Source organism: Pimephales promelas, chromosome 22, assembly GCF_988280905.1.
Source record: "Pimephales promelas chromosome 22, fPimPro1.hap1.1, whole genome shotgun sequence".
Taxonomy (NCBI): Eukaryota; Metazoa; Chordata; class Actinopteri; order Cypriniformes; family Leuciscidae; genus Pimephales; species Pimephales promelas.
Genome location: NC_142790.1, coordinates 10,558,634 through 10,569,634, shown reverse-complemented (window position 1 = coordinate 10,569,634; position 11,001 = coordinate 10,558,634). Strand labels below are relative to the sequence as shown.

The window sequence follows — 11,001 nt, the reverse complement described above, 5'->3', positions numbered from 1 at the left end:
TCATTCTTTAACACTATTTGTGCACTGTGAGAAAATTGTCCATCATTCACAATAGGCTACTGTGGTCTAAACCCAGTCTGTCAGTTATTTATGGCGCTATATTTACAAATTAAATTACCGAATCACCATTATTTTTTTTGTTTTGATTTTCACTTTTGTTTGTGTATTTTTTAGTCTATTTTTTTTTGTCATAATGGGTCGTTCTAAGGGTCGTGTGTGACACAAAAGACACATGGTAAAAACAGTGGAGGGAAAGTTTATCAAGAAAATAATAAAAATCCTATTCAGTCTTTCCCGTTTATGTTAGCCTAAAATGGGAAATGCTGCACTAAATGAAATTGCAATATCTGAAATCAGTTAATAAAATTAAAACATTTAGGCTACACCAGGCAAAATAAAATAACTATCCAATGCATAGCAACCATTTTGGCCTATCTGACAAGTTACCTTAGGAGTTCCTCATTTTAGAGAACTCTGACGATCAGACTATTTCACCGTTGTTTCGCCATTGCCTTCACTCTCGCGGTCCCAAATGCAAACATATCTGCGTGTTCTCTCTATAGCATAAGCTTTTGTGTGTAGCATTTTATTTACAATGGTTAATGACCAATAGGCATATTGTATGGAAAAAAATGCTGAAAAAGCTACCTTGACAAAGACTTAATTCTAACTTATGTGGAAAGGTAAAAGCGAGCACCGCATCACCCTATAGCCTTAAAAGGAAGAGATCTTACCTGCCAGTCTCCCATTTTGCCCATTAGTGACATTCTTGTGTCTTCTCTCTGAATGTGGTACATCACACCGAGTTGTCTCATTGGGACTTGTGTCCTAAAGCAAAATTCCACTTTACCTGAACAAAATCTACTCACCTGGCAATAAAAACAGAGGACCACCTCACGGCGCATGCGCTCTGCTAAGGGCACGTGTAAGGTAACGACACCTGGAAAAGGTAAATGCAATGTTGAGATTCCTGCTGCACATTAACAAGGAAGAGTGTGGCTTTTCACCTGTTTTAAGTGACATATTTTAAAACTGAATGTTGCTCAGGCAGCATGCATAAAATATAGGCTAGGCCTTCCAGTGTGTTTTCAGATTATATGCTATTAGAGCAGTTACTGTAGCCTATTCGCCATTCGTTATAGGCTACCTAAAGTGTTTTATCCTTTCAATTTAATTGAGTATATTTTCACTAAATATTTATTTATTTATTTCTATACAGTCAATTTGAGTATAAAAAAAAACAAAAACATATGATTAAACAAATAGCCTAGCCTACATCACCCATACCACAAATGACATTCAGGGAGGGACGAATTTTAGGTTGTATTTTTTTTTATGTTTTTCAAACACGGAGCTTCTCGATTGTAAGTGTCTGCGTGTATGTGTGAGTGAATTAACCAAAATCTTTAAAACAAATTTAAAAAGAATTCTACGCGCATCTCGGAGAATGACTATGCCAGATGAGAAATGAGCCTGAGTGCTATAGCCTAAATGATGGCACCCCCTGTCGCTTTAGATAGGACTTTGAATAAAGTCCTATATTATGCTTTATTTTAACACCAGAAAGACATAGTAGTATTACTATGGCACTAATTGCTCAAATAAAGTGAAAGAAAAAGATTAAAAAAGTGAACGAGGTCAAGTATTTTCAACAGAGCTACACCTTTAAGCACAAATAAATCGCACAAATGCATGTAGCCATACAGTCTGATAATGAAGTGTGTGGGCAGAGTTGTCATTCTGACCTGTTTAAAAGATACAACTTTTTTTAAATAATGATTTTATGATACTTTATGATATTTTTACTAGATCTAGTAGGATCTGGCGACATAAGGTTAGAATAGAAATACGCTATTATAATACAAGTAGCTATTATTGAAAACGGTAGCCTATAGTAAAAATAAATAAATAAATAAATAAATAAATAAAAACGTTGTTGCCACTAATCTATAGCCAAATATCAACTTTTTTTCCCCTAAAGAACTAAATGTCTTTCAAATAAAACCAAATTCAAATCCGGAGTCCAAATGCGACTCCGACAAAATAATAAAATAATAGGCCTAATAATAATTATAATAACAATAAAACCTGCTCAAAGTAGCTTTTTGTTTACATCCAAGACATGGGTTAGTTTTGTATTGACACAACCAATAGGCTGCTTTATTATTCTTTATTATCAATATTGACAAAACTTCTGTATATTCCATTATCATCAAACCAGTTTATCTTTGTGTGTCCACCGTGACATATGAGAGACATGTTTCTATGTTCATCTGATGTTCTCTGGCGCCCTCTATTGGAGAACAGTCGGCAAGTCAGATCTGTACAAAGTTCCATGTTTCCACCTGTCCATCCTGTCCATATCGACCAGTTAAAATCCATTACCCTTAATGACTCATTTGACCTTCTCTTTTATGACTCCATGAGAGCCTAAAAAAATTCAAATTTTCCAGAGAGTAGGCTACACGCCTGTCCTGATACCTATTTATGAGCATAGGCTATTTTAAATAAATATTGAAATCACAATTTTAAATAAATAAACAAAGAAAATAAAACATGCAATTGTTCCAATTACTATTTTTTATTTTTTTTCATTGTCACAAACAACGTTATGAATATGATTTCTAAATGTGTTTCTAATTTTGTCATCTGGCGCCATCTAACGATGGTATTTAAACTTACAATAAAATTACTATTTGCTTAAGATCGCATTGCCTACTATTCGTCCATTAGGCCTATGGCAGATGATTAAACTGGAAGAAAAACTGGCTGAAAAACAATAGTAATGGGTTATATTAAATACTACACCTTAGTTTAAAATAAGGAGCCTTGTTAAATAGCCTACTTATTTTAAACTATTTTTTTAAAAATCACAAGCAATTTCAGCTTTTTTTCTGATTTAGTTTTAATGCCATGGCAAATGATCTGCAAAATATTCCATTAAAGTAAGCCATATGTATGCAACTATTCATTTTCCATTTTCTTTCCCAAATCTTTTTTTTTTCTTTTTTTTTTCTTTTTTACTATTTCGATGGCCAACTTTTGAAATTCTAATAAGTAGCCTAACTAGGTTACATTTCACTTGACACTTGGAGTATTCGTAGACTGTAGTGGACTGGTTAGATGTTAGGGTTCGGGTTAGTAGAATATGTTGACATGTAGTTGCAAAGTTACTTATAGTCAGAATGTTTGTTGGGGAGCATCAAAGAGTCTACTAATAATCTGGGTAACACTTTAGAATACTGTATCTTACTTACTGCATAACTAATAAGGAATTAATGAAGAACTAATAGGTAATTCTTTATTAACACTTAAGTCACTACTGAAAACTACTAAGGAAGATGTGTTAACTAATCAGTATGTAATATAATTTTATGATTGTGTTAAGTATCAGTTATTTAATCAATAGCTAATGAATTCTATCATACCTCCTGAAGAACTACTAATAATTATCTATTAATTAAGGTTCAAGAAAAATAACTATGAAGTAACTACTAATTAACAGTCATACACAGTAGTCAGTTTGTCATTCTTCAGAACTAATAAGAAAGATAAGTGCAGACATTTACCTCTGCTGATAAGCAAAAACATATCATGTATATAACACCTTATTATTATACTTAGTTCTTATACATTTTAAACTTCTTTTGCACCATTCAAGTTCCGTCAATATCGTGGTTGCAACATACACTGAGCCTGGGTTCTCCCAAGGTTTTTTTCTCTATTCTGTCACCTAATGGAGTTTTGGTTCCTTGCCACTGTTGCCTTTTTCACTTCTCTTCGCCTTTGTCGCCATTGGCTTTTGGCTTGCTTAGTTGGGGACATTTAACATTTATTTTTGAATTTAACAATACTATTACAACATTGTTTTCCTGTTATCTATGTGAAGCTGCTTTGAAACAATTTGTATTGTAAAAAGCGCTACATAAATAAAGGTGACTTGACTTGACAGTGATTTGGTGACGCAACAGTCCAGGCATTTGCATCCTCCTCTGGAGAGTTCTCAGCGCCGCCGATTTGGTGCATTTCTTTAGCGAAATACAGATTTGTGTACATTTTATTTAATCCATAAAATCATTACTGTGCTGTAAATCATTTTGTTTTATGCAAGGCAACATACAACGACACAATGTCAGTTACCCTGTAGCTAGCTAAATCTATTTACTTCAGATGTTAAAATCTGTTCTCAGAGCTGTGCACTGTTATGGGCAGGTTATGGAGTCAAGTATTTTTTTTATTCCTAAAATGTTTGTTAAATGAGTTTAAATGTAAACAGTATTATACATGTTAAAACATTTTTTTTTTTTTTGCTGTATTAAAAAATGTTCTCATCTAAAATAAAGGAAGATATCATGTAAACAAGTAATTGTCGTGTATTTTACAAATGTTTAGATGATTATGTTAATATATATATATATATATATATATATATATATATATATATATATATATATATATTTGAGTCAGAAGTATGTGGTAATTCTTTATTAATTACTAATGGGTTCCCTATATTGTCACTTTAGAATACTGTTTCAGGTTCTAAGTAATCCTGCAGAACTATCTAATAATTATTTATTAATTACTAATAAGTTCCTTATATTTTTACTTTAGAAGACTGTTTCAGGTTATAAGTAGCCTAATTCCTAGACAATTATTTGATAATTATTTATTAATTACAAATGGGTTCCCTATATTTTCACTTTAGAATACTGTTCCAGCTTCTAAGTAATTCCTGCAGAATTATTTGATACTTATTTATTAATTACTAATAAGTTCCCTATATTTTCAGTTTCCCTCAGTCGTTGCCTCAAAACATGAATTTACTCAGTCAGTGGCATTCTATGCTGAGGAAAACAGACACACACAGTACTGTATATAAAATATACAAATAATCTGAGGTTAGTTTTGTATGACTGTTCCATAGTTACTTCTTAGTTATTTTTCTTGAACCTTAATTAGTAGATAATTAGTAGTAGTTCTTCAGGAGGTATGACAGAATTAATTAGTTATTGATTAACTAACTGATACTTAACACAATCATAAAATTATATTACATTCTGATTAATTAACACATCTTCCTTAGTAGTTAACAGTAGTGAAGAAGTAGTTAATGAAGAATTACCTATTAGTTCGTCAATAATTCCTTAGTAATTCTGCAGTAAGTAAGATACAGTATTCTAAAGTGTTACCATAATCTGTTGAGAGATAGTTGAGATGTTAGTTGACAAGTTACTTGATATAATGGCTAAAGTGGACCATCAAAATAAAGTGTTTTCTGTAACAGAACCAAAGACAAGACAACAGACCCATAGATGTTCTGTGGAGCAAAAACACAAAATGGAGCACGTGTCATGAGTAACTTCATAATCTGATCTGATGCTGTTACCAGGAGAGGAGGTGTTTGTTAAGTGGGATTGATGTTGGGTGACTAAAGGAAAACATTTGGCAGGTGTGTGGGAAAGATCAGATTTCCTGGAGTCTTTGGAGTTTTTCTAGATTGTTTCACCATGGCAACAAAAAATATCCATCTCTGCTCTGCTAGACCACAAGGAACAGGAACACTGACATATTGTTGAAGAAGTATAATACTAATTTGTTTATTATTCTCTAACTTGGTGGAAATACATTGCAATGATAATTAAATTATAGGTTCAAATATAGGGCATGGTTGCTTGGTGGTTGGAGTCCTGACTGAGCCAGGAGACCTTTCTGTGAGATTGCATGTTCTCCCCATGTCTGTGTGGGTTTCCTCTGGGTGCTCCAGTCGCCCCCCAGAATCCAAAAACATGTAGAAAATGTGAATTGGGGATGTGAAGGATGCACAAATAAAGTTTTTCTCAACACACACACAATCACACACACACAAACACACATAGGTACTTGAGAAATAAGTTCAACTACTGCCAGAAAAATAGAGAAATATCTCTTTCAGTGGGGGGAATCGTATTTTCATATTTATATAAATATTTTTTTTTTTCATTTTTCCTTTTTAAAGGGAATAGATGAGATCTAAGCCTGGAACTGCATTAATAAAATAAATGAAGCAAAGCTAGTTGGGAGCTTATTAGAGAGAGAGAGAGATTATTGTGCAGTATCTTAACCCTAAAACCGTATTCTGGACAAATGTGGGCAAAATATTTTTGATTTTTTTTTTTTTTTTTTTTTTTTTAAATACTTCCCTTGATCTGAGCGGTACAAGACTTGGCTACTTTTCCTAAGTTTGCCTCCTGAACACACACAATTTTTTTTTTGACTCAATTCTACAATTTTAAATGTGTGGAAAAAACAAAAACTCCTTAATCTTGTATTTGGGTCAAAAATGAGCACCCATAGAAATGAATGGGAAAAACTGTAATTTAGAGCATTCTAAAATAAGCCAAAATAAGACACCAGGTGACAGCAAAGTCACTTCATAGGTTTTAGCTCTAAGAACTTATTGGAAAGACATTTTAATGTAGGTAAAAAAATTTAAAAAAATAAAACATAAAAATAAGCATAATTTACATAGAAAATATGGTACTTTTGAAGTAAATAAATTCAAAAATACCCCCCCCCCCCCCAAAAAAAAAAAAAAAAAAAAAAATAAATAAATAAATAAAAATAAAAAAAAATAAAAATAAAATAAAACAAAAACAACAACAACAACAAAAACACCATAGAAAAAACTTTATCGAAGACAGTGATATAACATTTATAATAAACAACCACAAAATAATAAATAAATAAATAAAAAATAGGATCACACCCAAATCCTCTGTACCCACACATTTGTCCACAATTATTGATGGCTATGAAGTGAATACGGTTTGAGAGTTAAAATGTAGTAGGCTACTTCTAGTTTTGTTAGAAATACAACATTTTTCAGACTATAACCAAACTGTTTTGCAGAGAAAATTGTCAAAATAAATAATTTATTTTGCAATCGATATGTAGCCTATCGCTGTATATTTCACTTTTTATCAATAGGGAAAACTCCACCCAATGAAAGTTTGCCAATCTCTCTCTCTCTCTCTCTCTCTCTCTCTCTCTCTCTCTCTCTCTCTCTCTCTCTCTCTCTCTCTCTCTCTCTCTCTCTCTCTCTCTCTCTCTCTCTCTCTCTCTCTCTCTCTCTCTCATTAAAAGCAAATGTGCATATACTTTAAATTCGTGGGCTTAAATTAGTATTGATTTTGATGACAGAACTGAAAAGTCCTTGCTGAAAGAGGGACATTAGCTATACAACATCATAAATTATAAATTTTAAATAAACCCAAAGCCAAAGCAACTTGTAGGCTATCAAACAAGAAAAGGGATTCACAGTAAAAAAAATATTTCACAGTATTTCTTTGTTTTTCTAAGCAACCAAAGATTTTTGCTGAAATTTAGAAAGTTTGGAGTAAACTTCATTTCCCATAAGTCCACTTCAGAAACGTTGTAACGGATGTGCGTCAGATGGCGCTTGAGTTTGTCAGTCATAACGCAATTCGAGTCGACACTCTACCACCAGGCAAGGACATCAGCAGAACAGATTCAGGCAGCGAGTATTAACATTAATAATTGTATTGCTGCGCTGTAATTTAGAACAGATTACTTCGAGTACCACCATACACTATTAATTAAACACTGTGTCGGCCTCTGCATTCAGAGCTGATAAGCTTTATGAACCGGTCATGCGCTTATCTAAGATCTGAGTTTGTGCGTGTGGGTTTAAGTGTTTCTGAATCAAGGCACACACTGGCTGTAAACTGTCTTTGTTTAAAATGTTTCTTTGTGTTCAGGTGTTGATGATGGCAGTAGACTGGGCTGGTTATGGATACGCAGCACTAGTAGCATCTGGAGGAGTCATAGGATATGTCAAAGCAGGTAATGAGAAAGCTCAATAGGTTACCATGTTCATAGAGGTTACATTAGAGCCCAAGCTGGTTTGCTGGTCATTGGCTTGTCAGGCTGGTTTTGGTTAGCTTTGTTGTTTTTTTGTTTTTTGTTAGCTGGTCAGACTATGAAACTGGCCAAGACTGATCAGCCAAACACAAGCTTGATCAGATTGTATGCCACTTATGCTCCACGTTTATATATGTTTTTAATCTAAACCAACTTGGTTCTTCTATATTCAATAAAAATGTCATACACTTTGGGACCTGTTGTACCCCATTGATTGTTTATATATATATATATATATATATATATATATATATATATATATATATATATTGGATTTTGCAACATCAACAGTTATTGAACCTAAGTCAAACAGACATTGAACTGCCTTGAGCTGAATAATGATACTATTGTCTTTTTGTGGAGGTGCTTTACAGCAGAATTTTGATTAGTCTCATATTTGATTAAGTTTTCGTCATTAACAAGTTATTATCCTGTTTATTACTGTCAGGCTGCTTTGAACCCATCTATTGTTTAAAAGTATTATATAAATAAAGGTGACTTGGGATTACATCTAAATGTTAAAAAAACAACTTTGTTTTGTACACTGAATACCTCATGCCGCTTTATACAATTTATACCATTAATCAGTGTTTTAGTACATTTTATGTTTTAATTCCGTTGTCCTGCAGGCAGTGTGCCGTCCCTAGCTGCAGGACTACTCTTTGGGGGTTTGGCTGGATTCGGTGCTTACCAGACATCACAAGATCCAAAAAATATTTGGGTGTCTTTAGGTTTGTATTTTTTTCAGGGCAGCAATTATTATGGTTTTTGAAGTCAGAAAGTAATCTAGGAGCAGTATGTGTGATTGTTGATCAATGTTTTTCTCTCTCAGCTGCATCCGGAACACTTACTGCTGTCATGGGGAAGAGATTCTATAACTCACGCAAAATCATTCCAGCTGGTCTCATCGCTGGAGCAAGGTATCTAACACACATCACACTTCATTTGTCTAAATACAGGGATTACCAAAGTTTTTGTCAGCCAAACCCCTTTGAAATTTTTTTTTATAGTGTTTTCATTATAAAACTATTTATTTTATATTTTTACATTTTCAAGATTCAATGAATTATTAGTGCTTCATTAATTCGGCAGGGCCCTCATGAACGAATCATAGTTTGGAAAATCCTGGTCTGAAACCTGAATAAATTTTGTTCTTGGCTGTTAGTGAAATAAGTTAACATAATAATAAAATAAAAAGACAAATAAATCATATTCTCATGCATACACATGCAGATTCTAGCCAAATGTGTAAAAGGGAGTAAGCCAGGATTAGACCTTAGTTCAATTAAGACATTTAAGTTGCTTTTACAAACTTGTCAGAGAAAAAAAGCTATTTTTAAAAGTAGTGCACATGCCTCATCTGCTGGATTTATTTTCTTCTGAATTTATCCAATAGCTCTGAGTAAAAACAGACAATTTGTCTTTTACATAGCTGGATGACAAAATTTTCAGTTTTGGCTAAACTATTCCTTTAATTGTTCCTTGCAGTGTCCTGATGCTGGCAAAACTTGGAGCCGGAATGTTACAGAAACCTCAGCAATCATGATACCCATTCAGAAATCACCATCTACTTTCATTCAAGTGTAATCATTCTTGCTGAACAACATGTAATTACAGCTCTTAGTCCTTATAAGTATTTTGTATAAAATGTACAATAAAAAACATTGTTGTAAGGTGAATTTCTGAATTAAAGACTCGTGTTAAAAACATGCCCATTTTATGCTTATAAAATACTTAGAAAACATCATATATTGATTTGACTTCGGTCCAACCCAATAAATGCTGTCTACATTATATGTTCATGTAATAGTTCTTAATACAGAAAACAATTAAACAAGCCATAAATGATACAAGAGAATTTAAAAAAAAACCACTGCTTTCCAGCATGAATCATAGTAATGCAAAAAAGAAGAAAAAAATAGAATATTTAACAGCATCTCTAAAAAAAAATGTAAAAGTTACAAAAATAATATAGATCTATCCAATTTATTGTAAAAGGATTACAGGCATTGAATGCATAAACTGAACAAAACTGAAAGATACTGAAGATGATCAAATTAAGTTTTTTAAACAGCCATTGTTCAAAGATTCTTGCCTTTATTGAACAATTAAGCAGCCATGGGCTTACATGGTGTGGTGTGGAACTAGCTGCTCCTCTACTGTATAAACCGATATCATGTAGCCCGCATGAGATGTACTAGCGATGGTTTCCATATTTTGCCGCCCAATCAACCCGTCCATGCACTGGCTGAGCCGGTGGAGCGCGAGCGATGAGATTGGCGGAGTTTTTGCCTAGAGCAGAGTAACTTGTTGCCTTGAGTTGGGTTCGGTCTGCTCTCCTTTTCCATCCATCATAATCTGAGAAATCGACAAAACCAAAGTTTAAGGCCACTTTGAGAGAATAGCAATGAAAAGGCAGAGTCCAAAATTAACACTTGCCAAGTGCCAAACGAAAGTAAAAGGGGTGGCAGTGGTTCATGTAGGCTGTCTACAAACTGGAAGGTTGGTGGTTCAATCCCCAGTCTACTAAGTGTTGAGGTGTCCATGAGCAAGACACCTAACCCCAGCTGCTCCGGACGAGCTGGATGGCGCCTTGCATGGCTGACACCGCTGTCGGTGTATGAATGAGTAAGTGAATGTGAGGCAATATGTAAAGCGCGTTGGTGGCCATTGGTCTGTTGAAAGAGCCATTTAAATGCAGTCCATTTACCATTTAAAAACTTGTATTTTGTAAATTAAGCCAATTGACCAGTAACTTTATTAGGAACTGCAACATAGCATGGGTTACATTAAAAATGCAAAAACTTAACAGTCTAGTGAAAGTTATCCAAATCAATGTCTACTTATTATTAATCACTTATTAAGCACTTATTATTATTAAGTGCACCTAAACATAGTTTTGACAGTTGCGGTCTGTCAAAGAGAGACGCAGACTGACAACTTGTATATGATGCTGCAAGTGACAATGTTTTCAGTGTTTTGTCACCAATAGCAAGGAGTCTGTTAAAAATGTCACAGTACAAGGCAGGTGTGGCAATGTTAATTTTGGACCCTGAGAAGAGGTGTTGACTAAGACAACTA

The 11,001-nt window shown here is 33.7% G+C and overlaps 3 protein-coding genes across 18 annotated transcripts in view; 1 reads left to right on the top strand and 2 right to left on the bottom strand.

Moving 5' to 3' along the window:
* Positions 1-11,001, bottom strand: part of ofcc1 (orofacial cleft 1 candidate 1) — a 460,325-nt gene that overhangs the window by 379,658 nt on the left and 69,666 nt on the right. The window lies entirely within an intron of this gene.
* On the top strand, positions 7,419-9,629 carry tmem14ca (transmembrane protein 14Ca). Of its 6 annotated transcripts, none has more exons than XM_039666576.2 (5): positions 7,419-7,486; positions 7,758-7,842; positions 8,550-8,651; positions 8,753-8,840; positions 9,409-9,599. In XM_039666576.2, the coding sequence occupies exons 1-5, from the start codon at positions 7,421-7,423 to the stop codon at positions 9,464-9,466; spliced, it is 399 nt and encodes a 132-aa protein (XP_039522510.1). In that variant the 5' UTR covers positions 7,419-7,420; the 3' UTR covers positions 9,467-9,599. The 6 variants fall into 6 exon arrangements, with proteins under 6 accessions (XP_039522510.1, XP_039522508.2, XP_039522512.1 ...); XM_039666574.2 differs by having other exon boundaries at positions 7,424-7,516; XM_039666578.2 differs by having other exon boundaries at positions 7,424-7,520.
* mak (male germ cell-associated kinase) overlaps positions 9,891-11,001 on the bottom strand; it is a 79,917-nt gene continuing 78,806 nt past the window's right edge. For all 10 annotated transcript variants that reach the window (XM_089125756.1, XM_089125753.1, XM_089125758.1 and 7 more), the window contains one exon: positions 9,891-10,278. In XM_089125756.1, coding sequence (XP_088981882.1) covers positions 10,118-10,278 — 161 coding nt within the window. In that variant the 3' untranslated portion in view covers positions 9,891-10,117. The remainder of the gene's footprint in view (positions 10,279-11,001) is intronic.